The 20,741-nt window shown below is 40.9% G+C and overlaps 2 protein-coding genes across 12 annotated transcripts in view; one reads left to right on the top strand and one right to left on the bottom strand.

Moving 5' to 3' along the window:
* LOC135107927 (uncharacterized) overlaps window positions 1-20,741 on the bottom strand; it is a 172,229-nt gene that overhangs the window by 126,707 nt on the left and 24,781 nt on the right. The gene's annotated exons all lie outside the window — the stretch shown is intronic.
* Window positions 1-20,741, top strand: part of LOC135107925 (splicing regulatory glutamine/lysine-rich protein 1-like) — a 90,404-nt gene that overhangs the window by 46,025 nt on the left and 23,638 nt on the right. For 4 of the 11 annotated variants that reach the window (XM_064018373.1, XM_064018372.1, XM_064018368.1 and 1 more), the window contains exon 2: window positions 17,361-19,228. The exons of 4 other annotated variants lie outside the window; for them this stretch is intronic. In XM_064018373.1, coding sequence (XP_063874443.1) covers window positions 19,184-19,228 — 45 coding nt within the window. In that variant the 5' untranslated portion in view covers window positions 17,361-19,183. Of the gene's footprint in view, window positions 1-17,333; window positions 19,229-20,741 lie in introns of all 11 variants that reach the window. 3 more of the 11 variants (XM_064018375.1, XM_064018371.1, XM_064018367.1) reach the window with 1 other exon arrangement.

Genomic DNA, 20,741 nt, shown 5'->3' with positions numbered 1-20,741 from the left:
TACGTAATTTAAACTTGCTGGAGGCGTTATTCAGGATAGTCACAGTTTGTAGGGGATCTAGGTAAGGATTCGGAGTATTTCTTGAGGTACACTTCGATTTTATTAGTCGGTAATAAGCAAAATACGAGGACTGAGTGACTAAGACGCTGCAGGGTAATATCTCGCCGCGGTGGGTTCCAGGGGATTGTATTGGAATCTGGAATTGGATATGCATTGGGCAATATTCCTCATCCAATAAGGGTAAAATGCAGGAGTGAAGGAGAGAGGGACGAGAACATGGATTTGAATATAGTCCAATCAACTAATATTTTTCGGTTCTTCTATGTACATTGCACACAAGTAAATGCCTCCCCATGAATATTTTTCCAGGAAACTTTCAACCCTTAATAATTTACCCCACGTGATACATACCTCTAACTTAACCTAACCTTATCTAACCTAACCTAACCTAACCTTATCTAACCTAACCTAACCTAACCTAACCTTATCTAACCTAACTTAACCTAACCTAACTTAACCTAACCTTATCTAATCTAACCTAACCTAACCTTATCTAACCTAACCTAACCTAATCTAACCTTTATCTAACCTAACTTAACCTAACCTAACCTAACCTAACCTAACCTAACCTTATCTAACCTAACTTAACCTAACCTAACCTAACTTAACCTAACCTAACTTTATCTAACCTAACCTAACCTAACTTAATCTAACCTTATCTAACCTAACCTAACCTAACCTTATCTAACTTAACCTAACCTAACCTAACTTAACCTAATCTTATCTAACCTAACCTAACCTACCTAACCTAAGCTAACCTAACCTTATCTAACCTAACCTAACCTAACCTAACCAAAACCATCCTATCTTAAATTAATATATCGTGAGGGGAAATATTTTGGAGAATGTTTGTTGAAATAAATAAATAAAATAACGAAGGAAAGTTACGGTATGCGCCTTTGGACGAGTGTTCCTCCCTCGTATATCCTGACAGTGTATGGATGATGAGTACAGGTTGCATAGGTAAGCTTATACCCGGTGGCTCTTACTACTCCTCACCCTGGCCACACCCTTCACCTCAGCACCTTATGTCACGTCAGGTCTCAGGGAACAATCGCTCTTTTGATGTTGCCCCACCCACCCTTCTTCATGAATTCTTCTTGATGACTCTCAGAATTGTCTATTGTCTTTCACTTCCTTACCACCTCCGTCATTCATATATATATTTTCTTCTGTTTTCATTTCACATTCATATCATACAGTATATACATCATTCACATATTTACGCTGTTTTTATATACATATATGTTTTTTTTTTTCATTTTCGCCTGGCATTATTATTCTTAACATTTCTATACTTATAATCATTACTTCTGTCGTACTTCCCACTCAACCCTTCAGGCCTCTTTGTCTTCCCACGCATATGACAAAACGAGCTGCAATTGCACAACACCTTAGTTTTACATTTACATTAAAAGAATTATAAATTTTAACACTCCATCCTCCTCATACATGTTGACGGAAACGATTCATAACACTATCTCGCACCCGCCAGGCTTTTCTGCTACCTCCTTTGTACCTGATATCTGCAAGCCTTCCAGTCAGGCAACAGAGTACCCGGCATATCTAAAAGACAGATCGCGTGGATGTTGTGTGGCCATCTGTGGAAAAAGGAGCAAGATAACACAAGCGCTGGCCAATATTTCTTCCTGTTCACGAATACAAATCTGTCAGAGAGAGAGAGAGAGAGAGAGAGAGAGAGAGAGAGAGAGAGAGAGAGAGAGAGAGAGAGAGAGAGAGAGAGAGAGAGAGAGAGAGAGAGAGAGAGAGAGAGAGAGAGAGAGAGAGAGAGACGACCTAAAACAACATTCATACTAAGAACCACCATAAATGAAAAAAAAAAAAAACGAAATCAACCAGTTAATCTAAAAGTGAGGTATAATTTGAAAGTTACATTTTTAATCTTTAGTGTCAGTCGTGAAATGTGTGTATAAACGAATAAATCCTTAGAAAACAAATTTTACCATAACAAAAACAATAAATAAAGCAAAAATAACAGTAAAATAAGTAAAAATAATAGTGTGGTATAATAATAAGTGTAAAAAAGACACACACACACACACACACACACACACACACACAGTATATACATTACGAGCGTAAAGGCAAGGATGGAGGTTCTCAGGGAGGAGAAATAGCGGGCAATGTTGTTTTAATGTCTCTTGGGGGCGCCACTGCACTCCCCTGGCAATATTGATTACCTCATTCTGCGCCCCACACTATTGCACTGATCCTAAACATCCTTGAAAATACCATTTATATTTCACACACACACACACACACACACACACACACACACACACACACACACACACACACACACACACACACACACACACACACACACACACACGGCCACTTCCGGCAGCCTCCACCGTGAAGAGACAAGGCACCATGACGGTCTTCTTTCAATCATAGCAACCACAGACCAACACATACACACAAGCACACTCATTCTGTGAACAGCATCAGTCGTAAACATCATGTCGATCTTTCTTCATCATCGTAGTTCAAATATTTATGCTTTTCTTTCCCTTGTTGGTTCCAATATTTACGCCTTTCTCACCGATTCTAGGTTCAAATATTATTCTAATACAAGTAAAAGAAAGTGAAAAATCTCTGAGGTTATATCGCAAATTTTGTTAGGTTATATACTCATAAAAATATAATCTTAGGCTCATATCCTTAAGCGTTTCATCATTCTATCAATTACATTTATTAATCTGTTGTGGAAGTTATTTACAATTTTCATTCATGCTTTATTGATTCTAGTAGCAAACACCCAAAGGAACGCGAGTCATCACCTCTGTGGCCTTTGAATCCTAAGGGGAGAGTAAGTCGGCCATAATCTTAATATCAAGCCAAGTAACGTTAATGTTAAGGTCAAGGGAACTCCCAAACCTATGAGCTAGATGGTTTCTTACTTTTTAACAAACCAGTTTCGTACTGTCGTGGATTTATTAGTAACATCATCATCATTAGTATTATTACACATGCTGATCCGCGCACCTGCATTATGATGATGAACCTCGTATTGTCTTACTTAGTGGAAGCTTACAGGATGGGTCATAATGCAGACAAGGCAGGTGATTTATATGTTAATGCACCAATGTGCAACTCGTTCCTCGTACTGAGCAAGGTTCCCTGCAGCCCTGATCTCTACCGGCGACCTTGAGTTTGTAGGTTAATGAAAATGACCCTGAAGGACATAAAGTGTAACTTGGACCTTTTCATCGATATATCCTGCGTGAATACACCTAAACCGATTCACAATTGGTCAGAGCCTCTTAAAAAGAATTTATAGAGTTTCGGCGGCAGTTTATCATCTTCCCCATATCACTGAAAAGGATTGGATTGCTCGACTGGTTATAATTCCTCTCACTTTTACTTTTTGAGCATTTCTGCAAAGCCATGGTCCGCATCACCGCCCTCAGCTTTTTCCCACGCCACCCACGCAGCTATATATAAAAAAAAAGGGGGAAAGAACTGCCTTCATAAAACTAAACCGTAAAGAATTATGAACTAAATCCCAGACTAAAATATTTTCTCCTCCTCCTCCTATTCCACGATCATCCTTTTTTTTCTTATCCACTGCTCCTCTCCGTCTTTTTCTTCACGATCTCCTTTTTCCTTCTCTTTATTAACGTCGTTCACGATCCTCATTCTCCTCATTCACTCCTCTTCTTTCATGTTTTTTTTATTTTCGTCTTCTCTCCTCCTCCTCTTAATCCTCTTCCTCTTCCTCCTTTGCTGTTCTGTATCTCTCACTTTATATTAAATAGTGTAATAAAACCCAAACAACCTCATGGGGACCAGTAGGTTTGTAGTTGTGAGTCTGTGATCCTCCCCCTTCACCATTTTTTTCTCCTCTTTCTTCAATAAACCCTCTATGGTAATAACCTTTCTATAATAGTAATTGTCAGTGCATAGGAGTGAAATCAAACTGCCTAACGATGATCAGCTTGTAATCCTTTGTAATCCTCTTCCACACACACACACACACACACACACACACACACACACACACACACACACACACACAGAAGCCCCGGCATCTCCAAACTCAAAACACTGTTCCATTACACTGTCTACAAAGTCAGTGACCGTGGCTTCTACTGGGGAAGAGAACAGCATAAACCCTAACTCGAGGCAGCAACACGAGGCCGCTAACACGCCCCAGAAAGAGACGAGTCGATAAGTAAACTGTGGTGGTATGAAAATCTTCCCTCTGGATATGTTTTTAGCTCCCCTTTTTTTAACTGCGCTGCCTAATCTTGGTATTGAGACGTGGAAAGGAGGGCGCGTAAGTGCCGGTGTGAGTGCGAGTCTTTGTTCATAAGTTCGGTTAGGTTAAAACTTAAAAAAAAAACTGTTACGATGAGAAAAAAGTGAAAAAGTGAAAGAAAGCTAGAGTCGCTTGTGAGTCTGGGACAGAAAAGAAATGTGAGACCAAGTAGGTGGGAGAGGGAGGGAAAGAGGGAGAAAATGTTGGATAGGTAGGAGACTGTGAGTGTGGGATGGGAAGGCCGTGGGAGAAGAAATAAGAGTAAAAGGAATAAAGGAGGAAGAAAATTTTGGATTGCTAGATGAAAGAAAGAGAAAAAAAAAAGAACGGAGAAAACAAGTAAGGGAGAATTCATAATTAGACACAAATTATATGAAAACAAAAAAAATCATGGAATGTACGGTACACGAAATAAGAGGAAGATCAACACTCACAAAAAAATGAGGGGAGGGGAAAAACAAGGGAATGACCAGGGGAAAAAAATGAAGGTGAATACGACGTAAAATAAATTCCGACAAACATGGAAATAAAACAAAAAGGCAAGGCTGCGAAATGTGCACGAGAAAGATATATGGCAGCACAATTCTAAAGCAACAAAAATATAAATTTATGAGAGCGCGTTAGGAAAAGACAGACAGAGAAAGAGTCACGAACACAAGAAAAGAAAAAAAAAAAACACATCAGCATAATTTAGGAGAACCAAGGCGGCATAGTGACAATCATTCTAGAGTCTTTTCTTCGTATATTTTTCCTTTTCTTCGCCTCTGAGATAAGAAAGTTAAGGGTGGGCTCTGGGAGCGAGGAGTGAGGGAGGGGGGATGGAAGGAGAGGCAAGGAACACGAGTCTCATGGAAGAGGCTGACGTTAAAGGCGCACCAACCGATATGCTGACCGCCTGTGTGTCCCTTACCTGCACCTGCCCTGGACTCGGCCATCCCTACCACACCCAGCAACCTCTTACTCCACCTTCTCTATCTGCACGTTGCACTTTTATGGTTCCTCTTCTTCTATTTTTACTTTCTTTTTTCCCACTATCTTTCATTACTCATGCTTACTCTCTTAAGTTACTATGTTTACTTTTTACGTTACTTTTATATTTACTATTCTTCTTTTATGCGTATTATATTTAATTACTCTTATGTCTTGTGTCTTACTTTATGTTACTATTATTCTTACTCTTACGTTGCTTCTATGTTTATCCACTTATGTTGCTCTTATTCTTCTTACTTTATTACGTTATTTTTATGGTTACTTTCTTACGTTACTTTATATACTACTCTCTCATGTTACTCTTATTCTCACCCTCTTATGTTACCCTTCACTTCTCTCTATGTCGTCTTTCTACACCCTCAGGACACCTGTCAGCCTCGCCCTCCACCAAACACTATTCACACACAACACCAACTCTTTTCTCTCACGTTCCTCTCCACGTTTTTATTTCTCTTCCCAGCGCTTGTCTTTATGTCCTCTCCTTACACTTGTCTCTCACTCACTCAGTTTTATCCATCCTTCCATCCTTACACCATCCACACCACACCTTATTCACTATCCATTCACTTTTACCTGTTTATATATCGTATCCACCTGCGGAGCACTCACCATTATCATCCTTCACTTTATATTATTCACAACACATCCACCAGCTTTACTTTTCGCTGTCCATTTATTTATTTTTTTTCCGTTTACATATCCTATCCTTACACTAACCTTTCATTGATCCACCTCCAGCACAGCCACCAGCTTCATCCTCCACCTCACACCACACACCACTCAGTCAAATACTTTTACGTGTTTCCCTCACTCACTTGCTCTCCACACCTCCACTAGTCACCTAACCCACCTGCCTCAAACTGTGTCTCATACCTGTGCTGTCCTCAACCATTCCTCATTCCTTTCACCTGACAACTTCACCTGCGTCACATGTTTTTTTGTTTTACTTGCAGGTTTTTTGCATTCCACTGTTAGGGGGAGGACAGAAAGGGACAGGTAAAAAATGAGGTTAAACTGCATGTGTTCCGCGTTCCACTCAACTCGAACACACAAAAATGTCAAGCCTAAGAAATAAAAAATGGACTTCGGTTATGTGTATAGTCTATAAACCAATATCCCTTTGATAAAAGTCTCAGTAGCAGAGAAAGGAACAAAAGAACGAGAGAGAGAGAGAGAGAGAGAGAGAGAGAGAGAGAGAGAGAGAGAGAGAGAGAGAGAGAGAGAGAGAGAGAGAGAGAGAGAGAGAGAGAGAGAGAGAGAGAGAGAGAGAGAGAGAGAGAGAGAGAGGGGGAGGGAAGGGTGGGAGACAGACACGAAGACAGAAAAGACAGACAGAAAAATAGTCAGACAGACAGATGGACAGACAGACACTCAGGGACATACATACATACATACATACATACATACAGACAGACAGACAGACAGACAGACAGACAGAAAAAAATATGAGGATGACAGTTTTTTCTAAGCAGATCTTTCCAGTAAAGGGGATGAAGGAGCGGAGATACAGAGATAAAACTTGTACGTTGTGATGAAGAGGCGAGATAATGTGTAATAAGCGGCGTGAAAGAGCAAGACACACTACGCATTTTTAGAAGAGAATCCGTGGAAACCCGTTGCAATAAAGACGGGGAAGTGAGCGCTGAGGAGAAGAACGAAAGAAAGGGTACAATTAACCTGAAGAGAAAAGTTAACTATGAGAGGAGAATAGTTAAGACTAATAGCGTTTCATTCCACTATATTGAGATTTACTGTACGTGAGGAGAAAGTGCGTGCGTAAATGTAGATATGATCCCAGGCTGGAGAGAAACAAGGATATAGTGGCGATCAAAAGTAGAATAATCTTGCAGTCACTTCCAATGTGTTTCATGTTTTCTTTCAGTCTCGAGTCCTCGGATTTGCTCATAATTACATAGTCACTCAGTTGCCAGGTTTGTGGTGGCAATTGACAGATACGAGACATTGAGAATAAAAGACGCAAAAGACGCAAAAGAAGTGAATGTAAAGTGTTAATCGATTTATGACTAAGACTGTAAAAAAAACAATGAAGTGTGATCAATATTTGCATGTCTAATCAATTTCGCCGTCCAGTACAGAACCTCTAATCTGAGGATCATTTATCATGCAAGGTACGAAATTTACCGCTGTGCTTGGTAAAGAATTCAGGCGAGGGTTGGAAGGCAAGAGAAGGGTGCTGCCTGGACCTCACATCTTGTCCTACCTTGCACCACCAAGTTGTCCAAAATCCCTACCTGCCTCACACGGCCGCGCGCATCACTACCTCCTCTTCCATTATTCATCCTGCCTCGCGTTCCATACCTACCTTCTTCCTCTTCCTGCCCCTCGCCCAATAGCTGTCTCATCCTTTCTCCTCTTTGTCTCTCTCTCTCTCTCTCTCTCAAAGTTTCCATCTTTCCTTCATATATTTTTCATGCTTCATTTTTCCTGCCGCTTTTCTCAAGTCTTCCTATCTCGCTCCTCCTCTGCAACTCAAGCACAACATTTTTCAAATAATCTAAAGTGAGTTTAAAAGAAAGAATGAACTGCAAACTCAGTGACTTTAGTATAAACACTGGCCCCACTAATCATGAGAGTATCGAAGAAAGAAGATATATTTCCTGCTGAGCATACCTCGTTAAGTTGTTTGCGGAAGGTGTCATCCCACACGCGACACAATGCCTCGTGTGGACGCTGCGAATTCCGTCTGTATTCTTTATCTATATTTTCATGGCGGTATGAGAGCCACTAGCTCCTGGAAGAACTACTGAGGACTCCATTCCATTTCAGGAACTTCACTGCTCATCAAAAATAATCGCTCCCATTAAGCAGCAAGACGCTCCCTCTCTCCTCGTTCCGTCACACCAGACTTAACTTTCCTCGCGTGCAGACTTTATATCTCCCTCCTATTTCTTATTTACGTCCTCCATCGCCACTATTACGTTATCCGGAACCCTGGACACAAACATATGAGGCAGAACGGCGTGATATGCAATAACTGCAACATGTGATTATCTTGGGCAGGGCTTGAAAAATAAGCCTTCCTTGTTCTGACAATTTTTCAAGAGCGTCAGCGGCTGTGCAACAATTTGTTTTTCCGCCACTGACTAGAAGCCTCGCTCGCTGCTCAGAGTCTGACGAAAACATCGAATAATTTTTCAGTTCAAGTAATGGTTAGTCTGATCCGCTTACAGCAGCCAATTATTTAGGAGTTATATTTTTGCTTTACTAATTTTATTTTTTTCCTTATACCCTCCCTTTCACAATTATCAAGTAAGTTATGACGACTTAGGTGAAATGAGTGGCGTAGAGTCTACAAAAACTGTGCGATTTCGTTTTGGGAAGATTAAAAAAATATGTGTTAAGAGGCAAGGAGAGAGAGACGGACAGACTCACTCACCTTTGGAAATGAGCTTGTTAGCGCGTTGGAGCATTAAAAGAGAAGCCAGGTTGGGGGCAATGAGTGTTAAGTGGCTGAAATGTTGGGAAGAGCTGTCTGGGAAATGACTGTACTAGTGTTACAGCGTTAGAATGAATGTCAGATTGAGGAATGAATAGTTTAGAGTGATGGAGTATTGGAATGAAGGTCAAATTGAGGAATAGGTACATTAGAGTTTTAAAGCAGAGAAGATCACGTTGAAGAATGAGTGTGTTAGTGTTTAAGCCTTAGAGTAAAGGTCAGACTAGAAACTGTACGTTTAGAGTGCTGAAGTGTTAGAATAAAAGTCAATTCGTGTTAGCAAAATGCGTTAGAATGTTGCAGTGCTCCAGTGTTAAAGTGTTGCAGTGATGAATTGTTAAAATATTGAGTGTTGCAGTGGTGGTGTTAAAACGTTGAGTGTTGCAGTGAAGTGTTAAAACGTTTGGTGTTGCAGTGATGAATTATTACAATGTTGAGTGTTGCAGTGGTGGTGTTAAAACGTTGGGTGTTGCAGTGGTGACGTGTTAATATGTTGGGTGTTGTAGTGGTGAAGTGTTAAAACGCTGGGTGTTGCAGCGATAGTGTTAACATGTTGGGTGTTGCAGTAGTGAAGTGTTAAAATGATGGGTCTTACAGTGGAATGTTAATATGTTGGGTGTTGCAGCAATAATGTTAAAATGTTGGGTGTTGCAGTAGTGACGTGTTAATATGTTGGGTGTTGCAGTGATGACGCGATAACATGTTGGGTGTTGCAGCGATAATGTTAAAATGTTGGGTGTTGCAGTAGTGACGTGCTAATATGTTGGGTGTTGCAGTAGTGAAGTGTTAAAACGTTGGGTGTTTCAGTGACGAAGTGTTAAGTCCTGGAGTAGTGGAATCCTAAAATTGAGGTCAGGTCCCGGTGGGTGAGCTATGAGGCATCAAGTTGTCCTCGTCACCGTCAGCACCAGGGGCGGCACATCCATCACTCACCCTCACCCACCCACGCCTTTCTCTCTTTTCACACCACTTTCACCCTCCACTTCCTCCTTAAATTTACATCCACCCTTTTCATAGGTACACTTTTCCTCTTCAAGTATTTCAATATCGTATGAAGGAAAAATCTTTGTGTTACTTCTTCATCGTTTCCCCATTTTTCTTTCTTTTTAACAGTAATTTTCTACTTGTAAACTTGTATTTTTCCCTTCAAATAATTCCGGTTCGTATCATAATTTTCTTGCTTTTCTTTCCTCGTGTGTGTGTGTGTGTGTGTGTGTTAGTCGTGCACTTATTTATTTAACCTCTTCTTCTATTCATACGTTCCTCCTGCACTTATATAAAATCATTCAGGCTCTTATAATTTCCTTAGCATCTCATTTTTGTGTAGCTCTTACTTTTATATATGTATTTTCCCTCATCGTGGTTTTCCTCATTTCGTCTCAAGAGTTTTGTTTTTCTTGCACTGCTCCTCTCCTCTCCCAAAATAAGTTTCTTTCTAGCATCAGCTCCTCCATCTCTCTGTGTTCTGAGAAATTACTCATACTTTACTTTCTTTTCCTTTTTCTCTCTCATTCTTGCACCACGATTGTTGGGATTTTGTACAGACCCTATTTTCTTTTCCCCTTTCTAGTTTATTCTCCTTTAACTTTCCCTGTTTTGCAATCTCTCGTGCTTTTATTTTTCTTTGTTTAATATTTCTTTTATTGCTCACTTTCCTTGGGATTTTGTGTCTTCGCTTCTTCCCGACTAAACTCTGAGATTATTTTCTTCATCCACCTATCCTGAGTGGAACTATTTTTCTTTGCTTTTCGTCCTCTTCCTCCTAGTCTTCTTTTCCTTTAGTTTTTTTCTTTTCGTCTTATTCTTCATTCTGCTCCTTTCTGCTTCTTTTTACTTCCCCTTGACCTTGTTTTAATCATTGTCCTCCTTCTACTCCTCCTACTACTACTATTGCTACCTACTACTACTACTGTTACTACTACTACATTCCCCCCACCACCACCACCACCACTATTACTACTATCACTAACTGTAACTAACTTATACATGGCACTGAACCTTCCCTAAAAATAAGGAGCAATAAAGTCGAGACCCCCGATGTCAGTGAGGCTCAGAAGGCCGTGAACTCTCAGGTACTGTGTCTATTTTTAACCGTAATCCTTAGAGAAGCTTAGAGAACAACGTCCGCAGACCTCCTGAGTTTATTATATCATCACTGAGTAACGCAGCACCCGATAGCGAAAAGACAAACAAGCAAATAGAAATAAAATAAGTGGATAGATAGATGGATAGACATATAGATAGACAGACACACAGACGGATAGCCAGATAAATAAGTAAATATGGTGAAATCCACGATAAAAAGCAAATGACGTACGTAACTATACAAAAAAAGATACAGTTAAAAATGACGCTATGACGCAATATCTTTTTTTCCTCTGACAAGAACAACACATGATTACAAAAAAAAAACAATAAAACTGACAGAAAAAAGGAGATAAACACATCCGTCACCTCAAAACAACACATTTTTACCTCCAATAACCCAATTCCGCCACTCACTCACAGGCGTGGCATTTTCCTAATCAAATTGTCCTTTCTAAAAAGCTAAAAAAAAAAAAAAAGGAAAGTGGAACGGGGATACACCATGTCCTTTCTCTCCACGTCTTGACAAAAGTGGCCCTTGACATTTTGCAAAACAGAAGGGCGGCGGTCGCAGGCTGGGTCAAGGATAGACACCAAGGTAACAAAGAAAAAATGCCCTGACATGTAGGTAGTGCACAATCTTACTTTGAATCCCCGTGTGTGTGTGTGTGTGTGTGTGTGTGTGTGTGTGTGTGTGTGTGTGTGTGTGTGTGTGTGTGTGTGTGTGTGTGTGTGTGTGTGTGTGTGTGTCCGCAAGCTCCCGAAATCTGCGGCCTTTCACTTCACAGAAAAATATTGCACGAGTCAGGAGTAAAATATCGATGTAAAGAATTATGAATATTGCCGAGGAAATAAGATCGTCGGTGTATTTCAGAACGTCGAGAGAGAGAGAGAGAGAGAGAGAGAGAGAGAGAGAGAGAGAGAGAGAGAGAGAGAGAGAGAGAGAGAGAGAGAGAGAGAGAGAGAGAGAGAGAGAGAGAGAGAGAGAGAGAGAGAGAGAGAGAGAGAGAGAGAGAGAGAGAGAGAGAGAGAGAGAGAGAGAGAGAGAGAGAGAGAACCACGGTGCTTTTGTAAAGGCAACGTCAGGTGCTCCCCTTTAAATCGGTTACCAGGGTGTGAGCTGTGTGTGTGTGTGTGTGTGTGTGTGTGTGTGTGTGTGTGTGTGTGTGTGTGTGTGTGTGTGTGTGTGTGTGTCCGTTAAGCATGTAACAAGGAATAATATATCTCCAAACACACCAACACACACACACACACACACACACACACACACACACACACACACACACACACACACACACACACACTTTTCCGCCCCCAACACACATAAACATAAGTTATCTCCTAGGGTAGCAACAATACCAAACGGAAGTTATCAATCATTCTGTGTGTGTGTGTGTGTGTGTTTCAGAGAGCATAATTATCCTTCTATTTTCTTCCCTTCCACCCACACCACTCACAGAACTGTCCACCACAACCCCACTGCTCCCTCCTCATTAACATACAAACACCCACTTTGCCCTAAAACTCCCATGGATGCAAAAGTTAAACGAGAGAATACGAGAACATTTCCAATATCCACACCATTGTCGCAGTTCGCCCTCCTATCCTCCCTTCCTTATCACCTTCCCCTTCCCTATTTTCTGGGGCTCTCTGGTTGAAGGTAGGAGAAGGAAAAGGTGAGGGGAAGGAACAGGTGATAATGAGGGGAAGGAGACGTGAGGGGAGGGAGGAAAGAGGTAGGTAGAAGGGAGGGCAGAATGATGAAAGGAGGAGGAGGAGGAGGAGGAGGAAGAGGAGGAGGAGGAGGAGGAGGAGGAGGAGGAGGAGGAGGAGGAGGAGGAGGAGGAGGAGGAGGAGGAGGAGGAGGAGGAGAAGGAGAAGGAGAAGGAGAAGGAAAAGGAGAAGGAGAAGGAGAAGGGGGAGGAGGAGGAGGAGGAGGAGCAGAAAGAGGAATTTGCCAAGGAAGGTTGGGGTAACAGTAGAAGGCATGGAGCTGAATACTTAATGGTCACTAGAGGAAAGGCTTGGAACACGAGGTTTGGTCTGGCAGATGTCTCAGTGGATTTGCTGTTTATGTAAGAGATTCCTGATGGCATTTGATAGTAGTAGTTATATTGTTTAAGTGATGGTGATGGGAGTACTGGTGAAGGTCAAGAGAGTAGTAGTAGTAGTAGTAGTAGTAGTAATAGTAAAATTACAAGTTTCTTCTTTTCCTAACAGTGACAACAATGATAAATGGAGAGGAAAAGATTAATCCTACTAGTGTGTGTGTGTGTGTGTGTGTGTGTGTGTGTGTGTGTGAAAACAGACGAGCATGGGGCAGTACGTGACAGTTGAAATAAAGTTCGCAAAAGTGGAGTTAACCTAAAAAAAGAAGAAAACAGAAATGTCACAAAAAAAGAAGAAAAAAAAAATACATGCGCGTCTGCCAAAACTGACGCGTGGGTTGCGGGCGAAAATAAACAAAATAAATAAGGAAACAAAAAAAAAAACCGACATAAGACAGACTATCCCTTCCTTAGAATTCCTCACAAATCATTTAGGTTCACGTTGAATCAACAAACTCCCTTAGAAATTTCCTTTTTTTTTTCTTTCTTCATTAAAGTAACGTATTTTTCCCCAGTAATTAGATTTTCCTTCTTCATTTCCTTTTTCCTTTCCTAACTACGACTTCTTTTTAAACAGGACGGTTCTCTTGAATGCCTCCACTTCTTGTCATGTCTTTCTCATTCGTCCTCATTGAAGTTACTGTTATTTCAATGGCTCCTTTGTATGTAAGTTCCTGCTCTCTCTCTCTCTCTCTCTCTCTCTCTCTCTCTCTCTCTCTCTCTCTCTCTCTCTCTCTCTCTCTCTCTCTCTCTCTCTCTCTCTCTCTCTCTCTCAAAGGGCATGTACCTCTATTTCTTTTTCACCGGGCTCTGCATTTGGGTGTTTATTCTGCGAGTCTCCTTCTCTGTATTTGTCTATTTTTTTTCAATCTAGCTTCATCTCTCTCTCTCTCTCTCTCTCTCTCTCTCTCTCTCTCTCTCTCTCTCTCTCTCTCTCTCTCTCTCTCTCTCTCTCTCTCTCTCTTGCGTGCCAACCAGGTGTGATTTCCTCCCTCCTCCCTCACAGAGCACACGAACACGGCCCGACAGGTGTCACAAGGCGCCACCTCCCCACTATCACTGTGACGGCGGGCTATGCTTAGAACACGATGGTGACGCACTCGTAGCTACGCAGGGTGGAATATCACTTGAAATGACACGTAAAGGAATTAATTTCACCAACAGACTTTGAGAAGCTTTGACGGAGCTTCGCAGAACTTCTTTCACTTATTTTTTTTTCTTTCTGTGTTAGATTAAAGAAAATGTTTTAATCTTTTATTCAGGGTCGTTAAATTATGGTGGAATGGAACTTGAAATGACATGAAAGAGAGTTCATTTCACTTACAGACTTTGAGAATCTCCTACAGTCTTTGAGAACTCTTTCACGTCTTTTTTTTTCTGTCGAATAAGAAAGATATGTCCCACTCTTTTACTCTGAATCGTTAAATTAAGGTCGAATAGTATTTGGAAAGACATGCAAACAACTTAATTTCACCTACACAGTTTGGAAAGGTTAAACAAAACTTGCAGCAAATTTTTCACATTTTTTTTTCCGTGTTGAATAAAAAAAAAATATCCTTTCACTTAATCGTTAAATTAAGATCAAATAACTCTTAGAATAACATGTAAAAGTTCATTTCACGTACACATTTTGAGGAGCTTAGACGGAGCTTAGCAGAAGTCCGTTTCACATGTCTTTTGTGTCTTAGATCAAATAAAAACGTTCCAATTCTTTACTTAAATTATAAGCGCTTCACTAAGTTGTGAGAGTATACACCAACACTTCCAAGAATGTGAAAGCAGCTGGGTGAAAGGACGAATAAATAATGCTAGTTAATACGTACCTCGCTTGGAAGTGTTCCTGGAAAAGCTCTTTGTTAGCGATGAAATGTGAGTACCTCAAGTGCACGACAGAAAGGGTTGCTGGAAATTGGAATATCCTAAGTGTGTGTTCGGCAACTTTTCTTCACAACTGTACATTTTAATTATAAGAAATGTAAAAAGAAAAATGCTGCCTCAGGTGTTACATATATATATATATATATATATATATATATATATATATATATATATATATATATATATATATATATATATATATATATATATATATATATATATATATATATATATATATATATATATATATATATATATATATATATATATATATATATATATATATATATATATATATATATTATGCCCCGAGTCACACTAGAGGACGTCATATTAGTGTGACAGTCTGCCATTCATTTTCACTCCAACCAAATTTTCTCTCCTCCCTCCCCCTCCTCCCTCTCTCTCTCTCTCTCTCTCTCTCTCTCTCTCTCTCTCTCTCTCTCTCTCTCTCTCTCTCTCTCTCTCTCTCTCTCTGTTGATAAGGGAAGTTCACATCTTTCACTAACTTGTTCGACGCGGAGGAAGGAACAGTCACACTATTTCATGGCCTCTCTCTCTCTCTCTCTCTCTCTCTCTCTCTCTCTCTCTCTCTCTCTCTCTCTCTCTCTCTCTCTCTCTCTCTCTCTCTCTCTCTCTCTCTCTCTCTCTCTCTCTCTCTCTCTCTCTCTCTCTCTCTCTCTCTCTCTCTCTCTCTCTCTCTCTCTCTCTCTCTCTCTCTCTCTCTCTCTCTCTCTCTCTCTCTCTCTCTCTCTCTCTCTCTCTCTCTCTCTCTCTCTCTCTCTCTCTCTCTCTCTCTCTCTCTCTCTCTCTCTCTCTCTCTGTGTGTGTGTGTGTGTGTGTGTGTGTGTGTGTGTGTGTGTTATTTTTACCTGGCCAAACATGACCTCTGTACTCCCTCAGGTCAAAAACAGCAGGCTAAGGTCCCGCTGCTCATCCACATCACATCTTTCATCTCGCTTCCACAAAGAATTCTCAAAAGGATGCTGCCTCTGTTTACCTGATGGAAAAACCTTGATGGAAATGTTAAAAACCCTCTTTTCTCAATTTTTTTCATATCCTTTGTTTCCATTTCTCTTTCTCTCTCTCTCTCTCTCTCTCTCTCTCTCTCTCTCTCTCTCTCTCTCTCTCTCTCTCTCTCTCTCTCTCTCTCTCTCTCTCTCTCTCTCTCTCTCACATGTTCATTATAAAAATGTCCGCGTCCTCTTCTTACTTCATACTTTTTTTTCTTTTACCATTTCTTCTTCTTCTTCTTCTTCTTTTTCTTCTTCTTCTTCTCCTCCTCCTCCGCCTTCGCCTCTTCCGCCTCTTCCTCCTCCTCCTCCTCCTCCTCCTCCTCCTCCTCCTCCTCCTCCTCCTCCTCCTCCGCCTCCGCCTCCTCCTCCTTCTCCTCCTTTCCTTATACACTTCACCCATCTCCTCCTTCTTCTTTCCTTATACACTTTATCGACTTCCTTCTCCTCCTCTTCCACATCCATCCTCTTTCTTCCATCTAACATTTTCCTCAGAAGTCATCGAATCTAGACACTTCTCTGCCTGTGAGAAGTGTGGTGCCTCCCTAAGACGCCCAGTATATAAAGAATAGAAGGAGGAGGAGGAGGAGGAAGAGAGCAGACTTTTGAAGGACAATGTTGCCTTCGGGAGATAATTTCTTTTCTAGTCCTTTATTAGTTGACTTTCGCCGCGCATTTCATAGTTTATGAGGTCCTCTTGTCACCCGGGTTGGTGGCTGTTTCATTATTTCATCTTGCACCCGCACACACACGCACACATTGTCCTATCTTGCTTTCCTTTCCGTATTTCATTTGCTGTTTTTTTTTTTTTTTTTTTTTGTCTTTTCGGGTTGATCGATTGAGTGCTTAGATCCTGGTGTCTCTCTTCATGTAGTTTTGTATCAGCATATTTCATCCTTTCTTTCATTTACTGTTCGTGAGGTCGTGTTCGTCTTTTCTTCTACACTCATTCAATTCTCTTTTGTAAATTTTTTGTCTCTTTTACACCTTTCATTAATTCCTGTTAGTTTTCAGTTTATTTTTTCTTTCTTTTCATCTAGTTCTTGGTTACTCGACAATTCATCGTGCTCATAATCCAACGGTGATTCATATACATTTTTCTCTCGTATTTGTTTGGTGCAGTGCGCATCAACAACGTCGTTCGGTTGTTTACGGAAGGTATTTTTCAACGGAGGTATGGGGACGAGGGAGAAGGGGCGGCTCAGACTGGCTTTTTGTGTCCTGCGATGCTGGTTGTTGAGATTAAAAGGAAACTAGGTCACTATTTACGTTACTGATTCACTGGTCTGGCTTACAGTTCTTTTCGTGCCTTCTTTTTTCTTTTCATTGGGGTGACTTCTAAGTGTGTGTGTGTGTGTGTGTGTGTGTGTGTGTGTGTGTGTGTGTGTGTGTGTGTGTGTGTGTGTGTGTGTGTGTGTGTGTGTGTGTGTACCATATTCTCATTATTTTTTTATCAGGAATAACAACACATACATTTCCTTCAGTGAGACGTGGTTCCATTTTATAACTTCAAGAGAGAAAAATGTACAGAACCTAAGGGGGAAATGAGATGAGGGATACGAGAACATGATGAAGGAGACCATACGAGTGATGACAGTGAAAGTAAACCAGAACAAAAACATTTTCTTGCATCTTCACCGGAAACGAGATAAGAAATAAAACCACGAAATAGAAAAAGTTTGGAGTGGTGGACAAATAAACGAAAGAAACAGAATCACTGAAAAAAGAAAACGAATTAAGAAAAGTTCACAGTGTCATAAAAACAGCCATTGAATGAATAAATAAATAAACTATCAAAGAAATGTGACTCAGTGGGATTTTTCAAGACGCCCCCTGGATCTTCGCTCTACCGCCAAACGGGGCTCTGCAGGAGTCTTCCCCAGCATACCCTCCCGGCTTAGAGAAACACCCTTCACTGCTCTTAAAATTCCACTTTCCTTACCATTACTTTGCTTCCCTTTTAGTTTAGTCTCTCTCTTTCTTCTTCTTCCTTTCCCAGTCATTTTACGTTTTACCTCTCCCTTTCTCTTTCAGCTTAAATTTTCATTCGGTCTTTCTGTTTCTCCTTTCGCTTAAAATTTGTATTGTCTACTTTTCTTCTCCAGCAATTTTATATTTTTTTTCTCACTATACAATGCAAATCTATCTCTATTCCATGACTTAACTATTTATGTAATCCATCTAACAGCTAGCCACAAAACACGGCCAAAAATAGATTCCCACTAACATTTTACCCTAAATACTTACATGTAATTCCATTCCTTTAAGTGCCAGCAATTCTCTAGTTTCCTTGTCCTTCATTTATCTCCTTCCACTAAGTCTCAGGTCAGTAATCTTGGAGGAAATGCCCCTCTTTTCTACTGGATCCGCCTCAGTTTCGCTTTATTTACCTTCTCCTTGACAATATCTCAGCCAGACACTTCCATGCACACCTGAACGCGCCTAGAATGCCACCGTTTATCACCTGACACGTCTAGCTCAGGACATGAGGTAAAATTACACAGGGAATTATAATTATCAACTCCAGACCAAACTAGTCCACGCCATAATGCTAAACTTATCCTTTAATACGATCACTGAATAACACACACACACACACACACACACACACACACACACACACACACACACACACACACACACACACACACACACACACACACAACGAGAGAAAGAGAGAGAGAGAGAGAGAGAGAGAGAGAGAGAGAGAGAGAGAGAGAGAGAGAGAGAGAGAGAGAGAGAGAGAGAGAGAGAGAGAGAGAGAGAGAGAGAGAGAGAGAGAGATACACACAAACAAAACATTTCCCATCTCTTCTCACTGTACATCACTCAGCCTCATACTGTCATCCGCTCCTCCCTCACCCTGATCCTCTCTCTTCCCGCTGCCTCATCACGTCGCTGGTACATCTCTCCTCCTATCCATCTCCGCCTCGCCGCCCTTGGTTTATTTCGTCCCTCACTATATCATTACTACCTCCCTTTATAGTCTCAGGTTCCCTAAAGGTGCAGCATTATTAGACACCCTCATCCATCATGTATGTCTGTCTGGAGCCACACTCACAGCTAGATTCTCTCGCAGACTCCTCTTTAAACTTATCTAATTATCTTTCACTCACAATAATTTCTAACCCACTTATTTCTGGTTCTTTCACTTCAGATTAATATTTTCTTCTTGTCAGTAAAATTTCCTAGTTCTCTTGGCAGTGTAACTTGTTTTTGTTTCTTATTACTCCTTCCATCTCCTTTTCCTGCGTTCCAACCCCTCCCCCCCCCGCCAGACCCGCCCCGTCCGAGCCTGAGCCCCGCAATGAGAGCTCTGATCAGGAGCAACCCCAAGATGGAACACTTGAAGGTGAGTCCTACTTTTCCACACCAATAAGGTTTCGAAACTTTCAGCATTGTAATTTAACGCTACAGCATCGTTAAAATGAGAGGTACAATTATAATAACCAGTTGACTCCTTCTATTTCATTTACGGTTCCAAAAATTTTTCTTTCATAAAGCGGCGCCATTAACTCGTCCAAAGGAGAAGCAAAAGTATGATAGGCACAATAGGAAGAATCAGAAAGTAGTTCCGAAGTTAAGATTGGACACATTTCGCTCTCCCCTTCAGAAAGACGTAATTTAGGAAGTTATTTCTCATTACATGAAGGTGAAAGTGTTACGCCCACATTCTAGCTGCTCCCCTGTTCTCCCACACACTGTTTATCATTAGCAGTAAATATACAGAAAACACCCTAGCTATATATAAATATCAACAAAGGTCCCTGTGTTGTTCTCGTGTATTCCTTTATTCTTCTATTTTCTGTCAGTCTCTCCTTCACCAAGATGCACTACAAAGCATAACCTTTTGACTGTTATGGCTTCTCGATCTAAATACGTATAATTACCTGACGTAAGTTTAGAGAATGACATCAAGATACCAACAAGAGAAAAAATGAGTGCTCGAGTACTTAAAATATCTTAGTGCCTGTTCTATTTATCTTCACCAAAATCAGGATTTATTCAAATTAAGAAATAAGCGTCGAAGTGTTACCAAAAGTAGCCATCAGACAAATGCCATAGCCACCGTGTCATTTCGCCTATCTTACCTGATGTTGTCTTCATTCAATGTGCCTTTTCTTCGTTCGTCTCTCTCTCTATCTCTCTCTCTCTCTCTCTCTCTCTCTCTCTCTCTCTCTCTCTCTCTCTCTCTCTCTCTCTCTCTCTCTCTCTCTCTCTGCTCTTACTGCTTTTATTCTTTTCGTCACAATGGTCGTGAATTTCTTTCTCTCTGCTAGTTACATTGTCCTTTTTTTCAGCTTTTTTTCCCGCTGAGTTGCGTCAATAAATAAATGTCTAGTGGGGTTTTTTCATGGGTTTCTTTTCTTGAATAACTTTTCTGTAAATCTAACTGCGTTTTCTCCCACTGCTTTCACTATTATATATCTTATTTTCTCTTGCTTTCGCTCCGTCGCACCGCTGTAGATGTATCTCGTTTTCTCTCGTTCGATCTACTTCTGCTCGTCTACTAATCTTTCCACTCTACTTAACTTTCCCAGTCCCTCTTCACAGCGTCTTTTCTCCTTCTGGCCGCACTACCTTCGATCCGCAAGCCTGTCTTTCTCTCTAGGTCCTCTCGCTTCTAATCAAGACGCAGTAATTAGTATACGTCTTCTACGTGATGTGGAGACAGAGGTTGGAGTTGCCAAACACCACCACATTTCACACTTTATGAAAGAACGGCATTGTTTTGTTGTTTACGAGTCAGACCACAAAGCCTTCTGCCACTCAGTGGTATGTACCTCCTACTGCTAAACGTAATGGAACAGGAAAGGTCAAGGTGTTAAAGGTCTCGGCAAAGGTTTAATTTATTACGTTGTCTC

This window comes from Scylla paramamosain, chromosome 16 (assembly GCF_035594125.1).
Source record: "Scylla paramamosain isolate STU-SP2022 chromosome 16, ASM3559412v1, whole genome shotgun sequence".
Lineage (NCBI taxonomy): Eukaryota > Metazoa > Arthropoda > Malacostraca > Decapoda > Portunidae > Scylla > Scylla paramamosain.
Note: the sequence above shows the minus strand (reverse complement) of the source record. Positions and strands in the feature narration are given on the sequence as shown.